The sequence below is a fragment of the Aquarana catesbeiana genome, linkage group LG05 (genome assembly GCF_042186555.1).
Source record: "Aquarana catesbeiana isolate 2022-GZ linkage group LG05, ASM4218655v1, whole genome shotgun sequence".
NCBI lineage: Eukaryota > Metazoa > Chordata > Amphibia > Anura > Ranidae > Aquarana > Aquarana catesbeiana.
Window position 1 is genome coordinate 47,415,439 of NC_133328.1, and position 19,518 is coordinate 47,434,956.

General features: G+C 42.4%; 1 protein-coding gene across 6 annotated transcripts in view; it reads left to right on the top strand.

The window, feature by feature from the left end:
• ADAM22 (ADAM metallopeptidase domain 22) overlaps positions 1 to 19,518 on the top strand; it is a 419,533-nt gene that overhangs the window by 111,000 nt on the left and 289,015 nt on the right. For all 6 annotated transcript variants that reach the window (XM_073629692.1, XM_073629695.1, XM_073629694.1 and 3 more), the window contains exon 3: positions 2,599 to 2,675. In XM_073629692.1, the coding sequence (XP_073485793.1) occupies positions 2,599 to 2,675 (77 nt within the window). The remainder of the gene's footprint in view (positions 1 to 2,598; positions 2,676 to 19,518) is intronic.

Sequence of the window (19,518 nt, forward strand, 5' to 3'; positions counted from 1 at the left end):
GGGGACAGTACAATTGCAGTACAGTTCAATACAGAAGGGACAGGAGGGCCCTGCTTGAAGAGCTTACATTCTAAAGGGAGGGGGTGGTGGTACAAAAGGTAATAGATGCGGGGAATGATTTGATGGGGGTGGCTCGGGGACAGTTGTTATGTGGGTGTGGGATATGCTTCCCTGAATAAGTGAGTTTTCAGGGATCTCCTGAAGGTGGACAAGTTAGGGGCTGATCGGATATACCAGGCCAGGGAATTCCAGAGGATGTGAGAGGCTCTGGAGAAGTCCTGAAGGTGAGCATGAAAGGAGGTAACAAGGGAGCTAGAGAGCAGGAGGTCCTGGGAGGAGCGGAGGGGAGGATTTGGGCGATATCTGAAGATGAGGTTGGTGATGTAGATGGGGGCGATGTTGTGGATGGCCTTGTGTGTTGTGGTTAGCATTTTGAATTTTATACGGTGGGGTAGGGGAAGCCAGTGAAGGTATTAGGAGTTATAGCTTTTAGTAAACAGGAAGTCGGCTTTATGTAAAAAATGTCTCTGCAGGACCAGAACTTGATTTCAATAACCACACATGCAGGCCATTCATTTAGGTTGGGTTCACACTAGAGATCGCAGCGGCTCACAGCAGGAGTTCGGTGCATCTCCATTCACCGTTTCAGGTCCGATTTCAGCCCGAATTTTGGGCTGAATTCTGACCTGAAACGAACCAAAAGACGCACAGGACTCCTGTGTAATTCACACCAGAGCCGCTGCGGAGGTGTGTGAACCGGGGTCCATAGAGAGCTGGTCCCAATCTCCTGACATGTGAATTGGATGCAGGGAAACCTGCATCCAATTCATAATAGTGTGAACCCAGCCTAAATGATTTCAGTCAAGTTATTTCAATGCAAAAATAGATGAAGTTTGCATCAGCTATTGGTCAGTTTGTCATTTGTTTTTACATCAGTTTTTTACATCCGCCAGTTAGAGTCCATAACCACTTGAGTCCCGGAGCCATTTTTTCATGCAAAAACGGACAATCTGTTCTTTTAAAGGAAGAAAATTGGGCTTTGATCCATTCCAAAAAACTGATGTTGACAGAAGCGGATGTAAAGGGATGTGAATGGATGATCATCTGTTTGCATCCGTTTTTCTATAGAGATGCATTGATGTCCATTTTTTATGTGTCAACAGATGAATGAAAAACAGACAAACGGTTGGCATGTATGAAAGGGGCCATAGGGGCCTAAAGCAGAACCTTCACTAAAAAGAGAAGTATGGGTGAGTATAAGGTATAACAACCCTATACTCACTTAGGTGGATCCAGCATCTGTCCCCCACTGCCTCTGCACTAAGAAGACCACTGATTGCTCAGTTCTCCCCTGCGCTCTCCCTAGCTCTCTGCTCTGGTCCTCCAGCATTCACTGGAGTGTCGGGCTGGGGAGGGGTGGGATTGGCTGGCTTAGTCTCCCAGGGGCAAAGCTGAGAGGCTGAGCCAGCTGCCGGTCCAGGCATCTGGGTAGATCCCGACTGTAAAGTGACGTCAGCTGACAGTGGGCTTTAGCAGGATTGCAGAACGAACTGCACTACTGTGACCCCCAGAAGAGGTATAGCCAAAAAACATTTAGCCCTACTTCTCCTTTAAAAGTGAAAGTTCAATTCTTCCTCCTTCTCCACCTAGAGTAATAAACTTGGTGTTTTTTTTTTTCTCTGGGAATGGGTACCTTTTCTGACAGGTACCGGCTTCCACTTACTCACCTAGGCGAAACATACATAAATTTGGCCCACTCTCTGCCTGCCCACAATTTCCTGAGACACATCAAGTGCCCTAGGAGGCTCTGGGACCAGTTTGAAAGTGCCGTGCAATTCCACACATGCGCAGTAGGGCGGCGTCTGTGAGACATCAGAAAGTCACATCCAGCTTCCACATTCAAGATGGCAGAGCACTTGTACATCAAAAATGAAAAAGCATATTTCTATTGGCATGTGTTGCCACCGCCAAACGTGTCTTATTTAGTTCTACGGGGCCACCCTACAACCCCCCCCTGAATCTGCGTGCGACGCATTTGATAATGGCATGGAAGTCCAGCATTGAAAGTGTTAAATCAGGCAGCGAGGAAGCAACATATTGCCTCCTCACCGCCTGTCAAACACTTTTCAGAGTAGCGGCAGCCCTCGCTGCCCGCCTGAACGAGCAAAGCAGCTCCAAAACATGCTGCGCTGCCAAACATTGTGCATGTCCATATTATTGGAGGCTTTGGTGCTTTGCCAGCCCATTAATTTAAATGGGCTGCCTTAACATAATGCACGCTAACACACCAAAACCCTCATCGCACCCAAAACATGTGAACCAGCTAAAATTTTTCCATTGTCCAGGGTAAACAGCGCATGGTTCAGGTCTGTTCAGAGAGCCAAAAGGTAAAGAGCTTAATAGTGCTCTGGGAATCCTATATCAAGGGAGAGCTCTGAGCTAAATGCTTGCTTGTAAAATATTTTTGATTTTATATCAATTGGAAAAATGAAACTAGCTGTTAGCAACATGTTGTGAACTAAATTTGATCCCAAACCATTCTAGGGTCTTTTTAAGATATCATTCAATATTAATTGCAGTCTTCTCTTATCTCTGCAGTCCACCCATGTCGCACAGGCCAGCTTTCAAATCGATGCCTTTGGAACGTCTTTCATCTTGGATGTTGAACTGAACCAGTAAGTACAACATTCTAACTAGAGAAATAATATGTTGAATCCCCCCCCCCCCCTTTTTTTTTTATCGTGAGAACCTCATTGAAATGTCACAAGGTGCGCCGTGCCATGCTGCACCGAAAAAAGAAAGTACTGCATGCCTTAACTTTTTCTCAGTGCACCCCACCTCAGCATGGCAGTGTGAACTGGCAGGATAAGAAGCAAGGCTGTGTGCCTTGTCTTGCAATGGACTGTGAAAACGTCCTTAAACACTTACTTCTGTCATTAAAAAGCTGCCTCTCAGCATTCATTCAGCAGACTTTAACTCTGCTTTAGACCCCTTTCACACTGGGGCGCTTTACAGGCGTTTTTGCGCTAAAAATAGCACCTGTAAACTGCCTCTTCTACAGCCCCAGTGTGAAAGCCTGAGTGCTTTCACACTGGGGCGGTGCGCTTGCAGGACAGGAAAAACAGTCCTGCAAGCAGCATCTTTGGGGCAGTGGGGGAGCGTTTTATACAACGCTCCTCCATTGCCCCTGCCCATTGAAATGAATGGGTGCCGCTTTCACCTTAAAAGCGTTTAAAAAAGCAGCGCTAAGCAGGCACTTTTAACCCCTTTTTAACCCCTTCTGGGGGTTAAAAGCGCTGCTATAACAGCAGTAAAGCGCCGCTAAAACTTGCGGCGCTTTACCGCTAACGCCCGTACCGCCCCAATGTGAAAGAGGTCTTAACCACTTGCCAACCAGCTCACGCAGATATACTGCGGCGGGTTGGCAGCGCTGCGCAAATCGCCGTACCTGTACAGCGGCTTGCGCAGGCGCAGTGGCGGGCGCACGCCACCGCTGGGGCACTCTCGTTGCATGCTTCGGGAGCATGCCCGTGGGTCGGGCGGACGCGATGTCTGCCAGCGACCCGCGATCGCCTAGTACAGAGGCAGAACGGGGATCTGCCAGTGTAAACAAGACAAAAGCACTTATGCGTAGTGTGGTACGTTTCGTTACAATGGTCCACTGTTGTCACCATAAGGAAACCTGCTCTGAGAAATTCTTTGCAGCTATTACTAGAGTGTATGTAGACAGGAAGTGGCTTTAAAGAAGCTGCAGAAAAGCAGCTCCTATTTGTAACAAAGGATTAAAAAAGGGAAATAAATGGCCATGGTTTATGATACACAGTACTTTAACAAACTGAATTAGGGTTAGGGTTTACATACAGTATACTTGGGGGGAGATCCTCAAGCCAGGCTCCTGGAAAGGATGTGGGTGGAGATCCTTCATCCAAGCTCCTGGAAAGGATGGGGGTGTGTGAATTTGCCTTCAGCCAGGTTCCTGGAAAGGATGGGGGTGGGTGGAGATCCTTCAGCCAGGTTCCTGGAAAGAATGGGGGTGGTGGAGATCCTTTAGCCAGGCTCCTAGACAGGATGGGGGTGAAAGGAGATTGCCCAGTTAGGATCATGGACAGAATGGGGGTAGGGGGAAATCCCTCAATCAAGGTCATGTATAGCGCGAGGCGGGGCAACATCCCAAGCCAGGTTCATGGAGAGAATGGAAATGGGAGGAGATCCTCTAGCCAGGCTCTTGGACAGGATGTTGGTGGAAGGAGATCCCTAAGTAGGATTACAGATAGGGTTGGGGTGGGAGAAGATACCGGATTAATTGATAGGGGATTCATGGAGATTTAACAGCCAGGTTCATGGACAGGACGAGCATGGTAGGAGATCCCCCAGCCAACGTCATGGACAAGATATTTGTGGGAGAAAATCCCCAGCCAAGGTCATGGATAGCATTGGAGTAGCAGGAAATTCCACATCCAGGTTTGGTTGGGGGTGAAAGGACATATAGTACCATGCTAAGAGACAGGATGGGGGTGAAAGGAGATCCCCCAGCTATGCTCAGGGACAGAAGAAGATTGATGGATGGAATGGGGGTAAAAAGACATATAGCAGCCAGACTCATGGACAGAAGAATAGGGTGAGGGAAATTGAATAGAGCATTGCTGTGATCTGCATGCATTGCGTCAAAGCAGGATCAGGGATTCCCAGCCATTTATGACTGTTAAACTTCCTATAAACACTGCATTAAGAGGTTGTATCTTACATATTGAAAGAGATAATTACTGATAAGTGTCCATCCATTATTAATGTGCTGCTGCCAAAGAGCCGGTGCAGATAGACGCTTTCTGTTGATTCTACACACGCAGAGGGGAAATGCAACTTGAAGCTGGCATCTCTGTTCTGGCAAAACTTAAATGACCTTCTGGCTTCACTAAAGATTGGGCGTAGATAAACTGTAGTCAATTCTGCATTTTGCGTTCCATATGATTTCAGATAAAACTAAATTTTTTCCAGATTATCAGGAAAAAACTGGCATATGTAGAAAATGGGACTTCAAATTACTATTACAGCAGATACCAAACTAACAGGATTTTCAGATTATTTTAGAAGTCCCTTTCGGCAAACTCGGCACAGAGTGGCGAATTATCTTAGGGAGTTCAGTATGTTCACTCTGCAATTTTTTTGAATGTAGTAAAAAAAAAAAATAATTTGCAAAGGATACCCAATCATGTGCAAGAAAAAAAAAACAGGATTAATAATTGTACCCGATTGAATGATAGAACTCAGTACAGCTTCACTCTGTTCACTAAGCTTAGTAAAAAGGTCAACATGCGCTACCTATTTAACAAACCAACCGCTCAGTGTCTGCCAACCCTCTCCTCCAATCTCTACACTGATTCCCAATCACTCAGCGAAATAAATACTAACCACAACATACAAAGCCATTCACAACTCTGCCCTGAGCTACATCACCAATCTTGTCTCCAAATATCACCCAAATCGTCCTCTCCGCTCTTCTCAAGACCTCCTACTCTCAAGCTCTCTCATCTCCTCCTCTCATGCTCCTCTCCAGGATTTCTCCAGAGCCTCCCCCATCCTCTGGAACTCACTACCTCTACCTGTCCGGCTATCCCTATACTCTTGCTACCTTCAGGCGATCCCTGAAAACTCATCTCTTCAGGAAAGCCTATCACGTCTCTAACTAATCTTCTACCACTTCCATCAGCTCATTCCCCACAGTTACAAACTTTTGTACCACCTGCCCTACCCTATTAGATTGTAAGCTCTTCGGAGCAGGGCCCTCTTAATCCTCCTGTATTTTATTGTATTATAACTATATTGTCTCCCTTTTATATTGTAAAGTGCTGCATAAACTGTCGGCGCTATATAAATCCTGTATAATAATAATTCACTCAATCTCTACTGCTTCACCTGTGTATTTTTATGTATGCTACACAATCCAAAATATGGATAGAACGTTTCTCTTTTCATTCCAATATTTCCTAAGAAATATCTGTATGAAAAAAAAAAACGGATCTAGTATTTATCCAGACAGGACTTTTTTGTTTTATTTTTGGCCAGAGTTTTGAAATGTTTGCCATTGACATGTGACATGTGTGATTGGTTTGGTTACGAATCTAAATCCGGACTAAATTTTCATTATTCAGAGGTATAAAAATCTCTGAATCACAATAGTAATGAATTTCAACAAATCTGAAATACATGATAATGAAACAACAAAATTAATTTGTTTCATTCGGAGGTTTGAAGCATCCGAAATAACATATTGACATAACAAATGATCCAAATTGATTCGGATCCATTTAGTTTTTATTTTACATTAACATTTTTCATTATGATAAAAATGCACTACTTATGAAATGGAAACATACTGCAATAAATGCAGTAAGGTATAAAAGAAATAAGTTGATTCCTACTTCTTTTGTTTGGGTTGGATGGAGGTGGTGTGGTGGATCCATCTCCGAATCATAACATAACGAATGGATTCAATATCAATTTTATTCCATTTGCTCTTTCGGATATATTTTGTTTTTATGTTGCATTAACATTTTTCATTACTATAAAAAATGCACTACATATAAAATGGAATCATATTGAAAAAAATACAGTAAGGTATGAAAGTGAAATAAGATGACGATTCCCATATTGTGTTGGGTTGGATCATAGAGGTGGATCCATCAGAATCTCTGAATCATAACATACTGAACGAATCGGAAATAAATTGTGTTCCATTCGTTCTTTCGGATCCATTTCGTCTTTATTTTGCATTAACATTTTTTATTCTTATAATAAAATTGCCTCATTCCATTTCTCTATGTCGGTTGGACTAGCAGGGATGTCTCGGAGTACATAAGTAATCTCCCGAAATGACAAAGTAACAAATTAAGGTCCAGTTCACACCACATGCAGTCCAGTGTGTTTTTTTCTGCATTAAAAATGCATGGAAAGTAGGTTATATGGTTTTCAATGGCATAGTTCACACCAGTGCTTGCAGTTCCAGTGAATTCCAGTTACAGAAAAAAAAAAAGTAGAACATGCTGCATTTTTCCTGCACTGGACAGTACTGGAATGCTGTAAAATGCATAAAAAACGCACTGGAAAGCAACAAAAACGCACTGAAACACACATGTCCTTATGTGAGGTTAAGAAAAAGAGAGGAGGAAGAAATGCACTAAAAACGCATCAAAAAGGCACTGGAACGCATCAAAAACATGTCAAAAATGCGCATTTAGAAAAGCATCTGGAATGCATCCGGCCTGCGTTTCTATGGTGTGAACTGGCCCTAAAACAACTATAGCCAATCTTTCGAAATATACTAAACAAATCTGAATATATGAAATGGATCCAAATATACAAAACTAATTGAATCATTTTAACTAAACAATGTGATGAAACTATTAACCTAAATAATTAACTTAACAAAACCAAACTAATTTTCATGTCACCAGCACAGGAAATCAAGAGAAAATCTCTAATATGGTCAGATCATGTGTGCCCATGTTGGGCGTTTTCCCTTTTCTTCTTGTCTGGATGACAACATTGTCAAGAGGACAGGAAAAAATTAAAAGTCAGCAGCTGTGAGGACACTTACCTGTCCAAGGATCCAGCATTGTCCTCACCCCAGGCCATTCTTCAGTGGGTTTCGGGTCCAAGCGCTGGCATCTTATCCAAGTGATCCAAGGCACATGCGTGAGCCGCACAGTCTTCTGGGACCTGTGATGTGTCCCAGAAAGCTGCAGGGGAGGGAGGAGCGGCTGAACTTCCGCTCATCTCAAAAGTTGCAAAATGCCCAACAAGCAAAATCCCATTCATTTAGATGGCCCCTGCTCACATCTGAGACTGCATTCACTGGCATTCACATTCTGGCGGGTTTTTTTTAGCATTTTTTTTCTGACGTTTTTGCACGTTTGTATGCAGCGTTTTTGGGCTTTGGCATTTTTTATTAGCCAATAGAGAAAACTATCATCTGTTGCATCATTTGTTGCTAGGTATTTCAGCTTTTTTTAGCTTTTCCATTAGCTTTTATTTCTTCTTTTATTATTATTCATTTATTATAATGTTTTTTCATTAGGGTAAGGGGTCCGAGTTCTGTTTAGGTTAGGAGTTGGGGTTAGGGTTATTTATTATTATTTTATTTATTTATTATTATTATATGAATAATAATAAATGAATAAATAAATGTAAAATAAATACACAAATAAATAAAAATCATAAATAAAAAAATAAATAAATTGAATAAATTAAAACTAAGTAACAATAAATAAATAATTAACCCTTAACTTTAACCCTTACTCTTTAAAAAATTAAATAATAATAATAAATAACTAAACACCCTAACCTTAACAGAGAAAAACGTATTATTATTAATAATGTATTTTTTTGTTCGAGTTTGGGTGTTATTATTTTATTATTATTATTAATAATGTATTTAATTTTTTTATGGTTAGAGGTTAATTATTATTAATGTATTACATGTTATTTATTTATTCTACTTATTTATGATGATTTTTAGTTATTTCTGTATTTATTTTCCATTTATTTATTTATATATTACTATTTTTTAAAAATCTTTTATTATTTGAGCAGAAAATCACGCAAAAACGTGCGAATGGTGCGTTTTCATTCATTTCTATGGCAATACAAAGACACCAAAAACGCCCAAATCTGCCCGATTCGAGTGACAAAAAAAGCTCCAGAACTTGGACGACTTGGAGTGGAGATGTGAACCATCTCCACAGAGAATCATTAATTTTTGTTCTCCTTTTTATTGTTTTTGAGCTTCAAGCTTCAAGCAGATAATTGCTCAGGTGTGAATGGGGCCTAAAAAGAAGCTCATGTACTTTTTTGAGCTTCAAGCGTTTTGCTTCAGGCGACAGAACGCTCAGATGTGAACAGGGGCCATTTTAAATGAATGGGATTTTGCTTGTTGGACGTTTTAGAACTTTTGGGATGAGTGTTTTATGAGCGTGTTACATGACATAAATCAAATACTGCTAAAGGAAATTTCATAAGAATGGTCTGTTTTTGTTTGTTTTTTTTTTGGATGGGGGGACTGCACTGTTTGAAAGGAAAATATACAAAATGCAGAACGCTGCAAATGGGGACACTAGTTCTAGTGACCCTGATGACAACAAGGATTTCCTCTCATGTACTATTTTGGCTATGGGACAGGTGAAGTAGAAACTCCACAATGGCAAAAAAAACAAAAACTGACAGGGGTTATAACCCTCCCTTACTCTATCCAAAATTTAAAAAAATAACATTTTGCCTATAGTTCTACCTTAAACTGTAATTTACCTTTTTTGTGACTTGAGCTGTATATTCTTTAGCAATTTGAGTAAGTAATACACATTCTTTTATAGAGATATTTAAAAAGCTTCTTCATTACAATCTAAATATAAAATACAATTTAAATTGGTGTACTTATTCTTAGTTAATTTTAGATATCTCACAGTCACACAATCTAGGTACACCATAATAGTTCATTATTAGTACAAATTAAAAGTAACTTAAAATGTACACAGAATTCCAATATCAATTTGCTGGGTGTCTTTGTGCTTGTTTTGTTTTACTGCTTCTTAGACAGGTTCCTAACTTCATAAATAATAGACTTTGCAAATGCAATAATGAGCAGGTCACGTAATTCTAAGAAGAAAAATCACAAGAGATATTTAATAATTAAAATTGGCTTTAACTTACAGTATGTGCAAGTTCTAGGAATCCATCTCTAGCAAATCAACGGCCTTTGCTTGCACTGGAGAAGTGACCGTGTTGAGAAGCAAGCCAGTATATGTGTGAGAAGGCATCTTGTTGCAGTACAAGGAGCTTGTAACACCACTGAGGCTTACCCTGTTTCCCCGAAAATAAGACCTAGCGTGATTGTCAGTGATGGCTGCAATATAAGCCCTACCCCCCAAATAAGCCCTACCCTGTTTCCCCGAAAATAAGCCCTACCCTGAAAAGAAGACCTACAAGGACTTTAACTAGGGCTTATTTGGGCAGTAGGGCTTATATTGCAGCCATCACTGACAATCACGCTAGGTCTTATTTTCGGGGAAACAGGGTATGTATGAACCTTAGAGGGAAAGATACATCAAAGTGTTTCCCCTTTCTGTCCAGTTGGATACTTCATTTTAACCTGCTGTAGAAACATAGAAGCTGAGTGCTTGACATGCAGACCCCCCCAACCATCCCAGACTCCACAAAACTGTCCAGGGATCTTAGTATGATCCCAATATTCCGCGAAACCAGCCTGTGTGCCATTGCCAAGCCTTAGAACATTTATTCCAGCACCTGGCTTCATCTCCTTGCACAACCTGTATGGCAGAGCGATCCCCTGCTGACACATAGGGGCATAGTCCCAGTAGTAGAAGGACATGGTCCAAGATCAGCAGAGTGGGGCACTCACTACAGTGCAAAGTAAGTGCTTTACGCGCTGACCATCAATGTCTTCCTCCCCACCCACATTCAGCAGGAATCAGCCCAAATTTGAGGTTAAGCAATTGACTTTTGTCAAAGGAGCTTGGTGGAAAATTGTTGGCTTAACGGCATCTGCATCCAGGTACTGTTCAGGTATTCTGACAGCCGCTGGAGCTGGATGTCACAGTAAAATAGTGGCAGGAAGATTTGCCCTTCCTTGCTGTCTAGCATGCAGTGTTCAGCTTAAGCTGGACATCCGATTGCAAAGCCATCAACATTACTTACCTGGCTCCTCTTTCAATCCAGCGATGTGCCTGAGATCAGCATCACTGCTCTCACTCTCCTAACAGGCACAGAAGCAGCAGCGGGAGCCATTGGCTCCTGCTGCTGTCAATCAAATCTTTTGATAAGGGAGTGGGAGGCGGGGGCCTAGCCTGGCTGTGTGTGTCTATGGAAGCACAAAGCCCACCTTGGGAGTGAGCCCATGCTTGCAGTTGCTTGCTATGGTGGCAGACATAGAAGAGGAGGAGCCAAGATTGCCAGAAGGGGACCCCAGAAGAGGAGGTTCAGGGCCGCTTTGTGCAATACCATTGCACAGAGCAGGAGAGTATAACATGTTTATTAAAGTATGGTGTAGTTCCTCGCGCTAAATCGAGTAAATAGGTGGTGTAGATGTAACAGTGGCGAACTAAACTAATATATGTGCAAATTGGTGTAAATGAGGGGTGATGATATCTTAATAGATAGCAGCAAAATCTAAAGTGTTCACTTTCACTCAACGAAATAGAATAAAAAATGATTTCGCGCTTAAAATCTATCTCCTCCAAGTAAAGTGCATAAGATGATACCAAATATATAAATGTGCAATATCTAAAGGTGCTCCATAGTGCAACAATACATCAAAGTGCTATGTGCATAAAATTAATAAACATTAATCATAATTGATGCAAAGTTCATATTGTGAATCAATATTAAAAGTCTATGTAGTGCTGTTCCACTGGGGTCATATGATAAGGGTGAAAAAGTGAAAGATGATCTTAGATTTTGTGATCCGGTGACACCGGGCTCTCTGGACTCTCACCTTAAATAAAATTGATAAGGGCATCAAAACCAGGTTCTCTGTTCTTGGTAATACAATGATGTAAAAATGGGACTTCTCTGGTGTTGTAGCGGTCTCTCTGCTTAGCAATACCTGTGAGATGTAGGGATAGAAGGGGGGTTGCCCACCTGGGCTCCACCAGTCCGGTGGTGTGAACAGGAAGGGGAGAGAGAAAAGATGCCTCCAATGGTGTAGTAGGTTTAAACAAGTGACTATTTATTAAAAGATAAAGTGGTCTCTTACATATAAACAAGTTAAAAATAGCTTTAGAAGTAAAAGAATTGAGGAACGGCGTTTGGGATGCCTCCTTACTGGTTTCCGGTTTCGTCTGTGCTCGGCCACGTCCTACGCGTTACGTCACCGCTCGTGACTTCAACTGGGGAACCAGTTCGACCAATCCGGTTCCCCAGTTGAAGTCACGAGCGGTGACGTAACGCGTAGGGCGTGGCCGAGCACAGACGAAACCGGAAACCAGTAAGGAGGCGTCCCAAACGCCGTTCCTCAATTCTTTTACTTCTAAAGCTATTTTTAACTTGTTTATATGTAAGAGACCACTTTATCTTTTAATAAATAGTCACTTGTTTAAACCTACTACACCATTGGAGGCATCTTTTCTCTCTCCCCTTCCTGTTCACACCACCGGACTGGTGGAGCCCAGGTGGGCAACCCCCCTTCTATCCCTACATCTCACAGGTATTGCTAAGCAGAGAGACCGCTACAACACCAGAGAAGTCCCATTTTTACATCATTGTATTACCAAGAACAGAGAACCTGGTTTTGATGCCCTTATCAATTTTATTTAAGGTGAGAGTCCAGAGAGCCCGGTGTCACCGGATCACAAAATCTAAGATCATCTTTCACTTTTTCACCCTTATCATATGACCCCAGTGGAACAGCACTACATAGACTTTTAATATTGATTCACAATATGAACTTTGCATCAATTATGATTAATGTTTATTAATTTTATGCACATAGCACTTTGATGTATTGTTGCACTATGGAGCACCTTTAGATATTGCACGTTTATATATTTGGTATCATCTTATGCACTTTACTTGGAGGAGATAGATTTTAAGCGCGAAATCATTTTTTATTCTATAACATGTTTATTGTTTTAATTTAAATAAATGCCTTTAATAATGCTTTACCCTTCAGTGGAAACACCTGTACTCAGTAATTTGAAGGGCTTTCCACAAATATCCAGTATTTACATTACCCTGTACTATTGGAAAAAAAGATTATAAAATAGAGATTGCTAATACAATGTGTAGCTGACTGCATACCTACAATAAGGCTATAAGTACTTGGCTGAGGTGTAGAGCCCCATTGGCACTCAGGATAGCAGGGATGCAAGCATAAAAAAATGTATCCAGTGAGCAATGAACATTTAACCATGAAACTGCCACTCACCGTAGCTGGTCCTAGTATGGATGTAAAAGCCTCAGTCAATGTCGCTCCTTGGGTTACGCCCCCTGACTTGTTTCGCCCCACCCACCGGGGCTTAATCATATGGGTCTCCATCTCTATTTCTGCAAATTGGGCAGGCATGTCAGTCTAACTGGTTTCTTAGTACATTCAGCAGGCTCATTCTTGTGGGATAGATGGCACGTTGTTTGGTCTGTTATTTTTGTTTGTATACTTTTGCTTTTCACTGTAGGTAATGCTGTTTATTCATAACAATAAAGAGATATCCAAAGTCCGGCCCGTGGGCCAATTGCGGCCCGCGTTCTGGTTTTGAACGGCCCGCCTGGTAATTTGGACATGTATATCTTTTGTGGCCCCCAACGAATCCCCGAGCGTTGGGGGCCACAAAAGATATATATGCTGGCTGCCTTGGAGGGAACAGGGAGGGGGTGGGATGAGTGCCGTACACACAGGAGTATTTCCTGTTTACGAGTCGGCCTCTGTAATAGGAAGTCCCATCTCCTGCGCTGCCATTGGATGACTGTTCTGTCCATCATAGGAGGCAGGACTTTGTATTAAAGAGGCCACCTTGTAAACGGGAAATACTCTTGTGTGTACGGCACTCGTCCCGTCCCCTCCCAGGCTGCAGATGGGCATGGCAAAGGCTGCACTGATGACAGTGGTGAGTCTGCATTCATGGCAATGGGGGTGCTGCATTCATGGCAATGGTGTTGCTGCATTCATGGCAATGGGGGTCCTGCAATGGTGTTGCTGCATTCATGGCAATGGGGGTCCTGCAATGGTGGTGCTGCATTCATGGCAATGGGGGTCTTGCAATGGTGGTGCTGCATTCATGGCAATAGGGGTGCTGCAATGGTGGTGCTGCATTCATGGCAATGGGGGGTGCTGCAAAGGTGGGGCTGCATTCATGGCAATGGGGGTGCTGCGATGGTGGTGCTGCGTTCATGGCAATGGGGGTGCTGCATTCATGGCAATGGTAAGGCTACATTCATGGCAGCGGTGGGGCTGCATTCATGGCAACGGTGGGGCTGCAGATGGGCTCTGACCCTTATTTTGCTTCACAGTTCTATATTTAAAATTTACGTTTGTTTCCTGAAACTTCCCTATTAAAGTGAAGGTGCGTGTTGTACGCCGATAAATAAGGTATATCCAAATAACACGCCCGAGCTCATCTCTTCACCACACACAGCCACAAAGGCAAGAGAATTCTTGTTGGGCAGTGTATTAGTGCTCTGATGAACACTCTTGGACCGAATTTTAATGGTTCAAAGAATGTCAGGCAAAATGGTCGGCCCTCACACATGTTCACGTCATCAAATCTGGCCCTCTTTGAAAAAAGATTGGACACCCCTGCCTTAGAACACACAAGTAGATGCAAGCTTGTTTTGAAGCTGCAGCTCTGCTGCCTTCTGTGACATTTTCAGGTTGATGTCTGCAGTAGGTAATGAATTCCTCTTTTATGCCCTTACTTATGACATTCTACATTCTGTAGTTTGATGGATGAGCCTTATAAATAAGCAACCATATTCCTTCAATATCTTCTAAAATCTAGACGAAGTGACAAATTTTTAATTGAATAAAAGGTGGAAATTCTCTCCACAGATGTCCCTTTGCAGTTTCTCTATAGGCCGTGTTCAGCTATAAAGCAGAGTGATGAGGGAGAATACATTTTACTGCAGTTAAGTTAACAATTTTGAGGTCCCCCAAAGTGGAAATTCAATTTCTCTAATTTAGCTATTTAGATGAAAATTGCTTGGAAAATTTGTTGATTTTTGTGTAGCTTGTTATTTGTGTACTGTTACTTTACTTATGTAGCAATAACTCTCGGTGGAGCTGCTGGTTTAAGCGGGTCTGTTACCCTCACTCTGCTTCCCTCTGTTTCACCGGCACCGGGTCTAGGGTTCCGTTGAGTTTACTTCTGGACGACACACGCACCAACACTGGAGTACGTTTTGAATGCTTTATTAAGCAAACGACTTAGGAAAGAGGTGGAAAGGAAACTTGCAGAAGAAACTCAAATATCCTCTTGTAGGGTTCTTTTAACAAATGTCCTGGTAGAATTCAGATACTATATGGAATGCACTCCCCTCGTGGGACACACTCCTTGTTCGTCTGGATAGGCCTCTCTCACTGGTCTAGCAGCCAGTACATAGCACGAATCAAAGTCTCTGCCACAGACTTGCTTGGGAACAAAACCCGTACGATCCTCTGCCACAGGATGTATCAGATTTTCTGTAGTGAATGTCAGTCACAGTGCCTGAACCTTTAAGCCAACCCGGCAACACTATGCTGTATAGTTACTTTCGGATACGTTCTCCAACCGAGTCACCAAGCCCCTCTATAGACCAGCACGCTGCGTGATCTCTCCAGGACGGGTCCTCCCCTGGGATCTCCTCGGTTGTCCAGCTTCGTCACACAGGACCGACAGCTCAGGACCATTCCTCGGCCGCGGTGGTAGGCCCCAGACAAGCCTCTGGGCCCACCCCTGCGCCGCAGTATCGTGGGCCTCCGTAATGCATACCTGTCGGCCAGGAGGGCCAGCAGGTGGCTGAAAACGAACCCCAAAATATGGCGTCTGTCCCATAAATACCCTCGCCCAGAATGCAACTTGGAGGACCACCTCCACCGAGTTGTCTCCGGTACAGAAGAGCATCCATACGCTTCAACGCGTTGCCTTTCCAACACTAACCAGTGGTAACAGCGACACCCACCGGTCAGCACGGAAACACACACAACGTCAGCCAAGCTGGAACAGAGGCAAACTTAACCTTCCTAACGCACAAATTACTAAATTTACCTAACATGCGGTAGATTGCAAATCTACCAGCGCTACACTTAGTTTACTTCTTTTTCAACTTTTGCGTTTTTTTCTTTCTGTAGCAAAAAAATTAAAAAATTAAAGAAAATAATAAAGCTAATGAAAAGTGCATTGTTGGCACAAGAAAAGGTCTAGGATAGGTGAAAGGATTTTCTGTAACCTTAAGGAGCCATTTAAAGCCCACTGAACCCCTAAAACACACCAAACACACCTTAAAAGAGATGTGCGGGAATACAGTACAGAAAAATAAAAAAAATCATACTCGCCTAGATGGTTGCAACACTGACCCCAGCTGCAGCTGTCCTGACCCCAGCACTTTGGCTCTACTTCTCCTTTAATTTCACCATCCCCATTGACTCCAATGAATTTTGCCAAAATAGAAAACTTTCATAAAAATTTCCCAAAAGTTTTGGGAAAATGTTATTAATCTCTGTGAAGTTTTACCAGCTCTCAGTTTTGGTTATCCATACTCAGTAATCTCCAGTTTGTGCATTGGTTCGACTTTGTAAAGCCCCCACTGGTGTCATTCTGGCTACGTGGGTGTAGTGTGCTCATACAGACTGGGGGAAATGGTTTTGTGTGTATATGGGCTTCATTTCTAAAAAAAAAAAAAAAAAAAAAAACTTTAACAGAATGGCATTTCCAGTGCCTTGAAAAAGTATTCATGCCCCTTAAAATTTTCCACATTTTGTCATGTTACAATCAAAAATGTAAATATATTTTGTTGGCATTTTATGTGATAGATCAACACAAAGTGGCACATAATTGTGAAGTGGAAGGAAAATTATAAATGCTTTTCAAACTTTTTTACAAATATCTGAAAAGTGTGGCGTGCATTTGTATTCAGCCCCCTTACTCTGATACCCCTAACTAAAATCTAGTGGAACCAATTGCCTTCAGAAGACACCTAATTAGTAAATAGAGTCCACCTGTGTGTAATTTAATATCAGTATAAATACAGCTGTTCTGTAAAGCCCTCAGAGGTGTGTTAGAGAACCTTAGTGAACAAACCGCATCATGAAGGCCAAGGAACACACCAGACAGGTCAGGGATAAAGTTGTGGAGACATTTAAAGCAGGGTTAGGTTATAAAAAAATATCCCAAGCTTTAACCATCTCACAGAGCACTGTTCAATCCATCATACAAAAATGGAAAGAGTATGGCACAACTGCAAACCTACCAAGACATGGCCGTCCACCTAAACTGACAGGCTAGGCAAGGAGAGATTAATCAGGGAAGCAGCCAAGAGGCCCATGGTAACTCAGGAGGAGCTTTAGAGATCCACAGCTCAGGTGGGAGAATCTGTCCACAGGACAACTCTTTTGCCGCGTACACAGGATCAGACATTCCGACAACAAATGTTCGATGGGAGCTTGTTGTCGGAAATTCCGACTGTGTGTAGGCTCCATCAGACATTTTTTGTTGGAATTTCCAACAACAAAAATTTGAGAGCTGGTTCTCAAATTTTCTGACAACAAAATCCGTTGTTGGAAATTCCGATCGTGTGTACACAATTCCGACGCACAAAATTCCACGCATGCTCGGAATCAAGCAGAAGAGCCGCACTGGCTATTGAACTTCATTTTTCTCAACTCATCGTACGTGTTGTACATCACCGCGTTCTTGACGTTCGGAATTTCCGACAACATTTGTGTGACCGTGTGTATGCAAGACAAGTTTGAGCCAACATCCGTCAGAAATAAATCCAGGATTTTGTTGTTGAAATGTCCGATCGTGTGTACGTGGCATTAGTCGTGCACTCCACAAATCTGGCCTTTATGGCAGTGTGGCAAGAAGAAAGCCATTGTTGAAAGAAAGCCATAAGAAGTCCCGTTTGCAGTTTGTTAGAAGCCATGTGGGGGACAGAGCAAACATGTGGAAGAAGGTGCTCTGCTCAGATGAGACCAAAATTTAACTTTTTGGCCTAAAGACAAAATGCGATGTGTGTCAGAAAACTCGTCGGAGTTCCGTCTGAGAAACCTTCGGAGATTATTCTGACGGCAAAACCGGTCGTGTGTACGCAGCATTAGAAGAAAATCTGTCTGAAAGAAAATGAGTCTGCAAAAGACTTGAGACTGGGGAGAAGGTTCACCTTCCAGCAGGACGACGACCCTAAACATACAGCCAGAGCTACAATGTAATGGTTTAGATCAAACCATATTCATGTGTTAGAATGGCCCAGTCAAAGTCAAGACCTAAATTCAATTTTGAATCTGTGGCAAGACTTGAAAATTGCTGTTCACAGACGCTCTCCATCCAATCTGACAGAGCTTGAGCTATTTTGCAAAGAAGAATGGGCAAAAATATCACTCTCTAGATGTACAAAGCTGGTAGAGACATCCCCAAAAAGACTTGCAGCTGTAATTGCAGTGAAAGGTGGTTCTACAAAGTATTCACTGGGGTTGAATACAAGTGCACTCCACACTTTTTAGATATTTTTTTTTTTTTTAAACTTTGAAAACCATTTATCGTTTTCTTTTCACTTCACAATTATGTGCCACTTTGTGTTGGTCTATCACATGAAATCCCAATAAAATACATTTACGTTTTTGGTTGTAATATGACAAAATGTGGAAAAATGTAAGAGGTATGAATACTTTTTCAAGGCACTGTAGGTAAAAAAAACATTTGTTAAAGAGGTAAGAGGAAAAAGGGGGAAATCTCCTCTTAGAGAGTGATCACAAGAACAGTTGTCTTCACTAAAAAAAATTCCCTCACTTCCTGTTCTGGTGACAACTGTAAAAATTTGGATTTCCCATCACTTTCTGTCCTGGTGTCAATAGAGGGTAGATCTTCCCAGTGGGGAGCAATAAAAACCCTGCAGAAGTTCTAACCCTTTCAAAAAAAATGGGGCGAGAAATACACTTCAAACTTCCCTGAATCAACTCCAGCATCCAAACTGCTCTTCTGGATAGCTTGAGGCTGCCATAAGTGTGGACCAGCCATAGGATTTAACATGACAGTTGGTGCACATGCTCAGTAGAAGGTTGACATAACCAGGACTTCTCTCTGCAAAGGCTGTCACAGCAAGGAACTCTGCAGGTGACTGCCACTCAGGTATGCAGGAGGTACATTTAAAGGACAACTGATGCCCTTTACACACGACCGGTTTTGCTGTCGGAATAAACTCTAAAGGTTTTTTCCGACGGAATTCCAACAGAATTCCGCTCAAGCTGTCTTGCATACACACGATCACACCAAATTCCTACCGTCAAGAATGCGGTGACATACAACACGTACGACGGGACAACACGTACCACGTGTCGTGTCTCGTACTTGCTTCAGAGCATGCGTCATTTTTGGTACGTCGGAACAGCACACAGACGAGCGGTTATTCCGATAGGAATTTGTTCCCTCTGAAAAATATAGAACGTGTTCTCTATCTAAGTCCGTCTTAATTTTCGATGTAAAAAGTCAGATGGGGCATACGCACGGTCAGAATATACAATGAAAAGCTCCCATCGGACTTTTTCTGTCAAAAATTCCGACCGTGTGTACAGGGCATGAAAATAAAGTTCCTCTTTATACCATGAGCTGCAGTTTTCCTTAGGCCTCATGCACACGTGAGCTGAAAAATACCTACATAGGCGTTTTGCTTCTTTTTTTTTTTTTTTTTTTGGGGGGGGGGGGGGGGGCTCTAAAGCTCTAAACGCCCCTCCATGTTAGTCTGCGTGTCCCTGCACACTATAGGCATTTATAGGAGTTTAGAGGCAGAAAAAAACCCATCACTTAGAAGAGAGGAGCGCTTTGG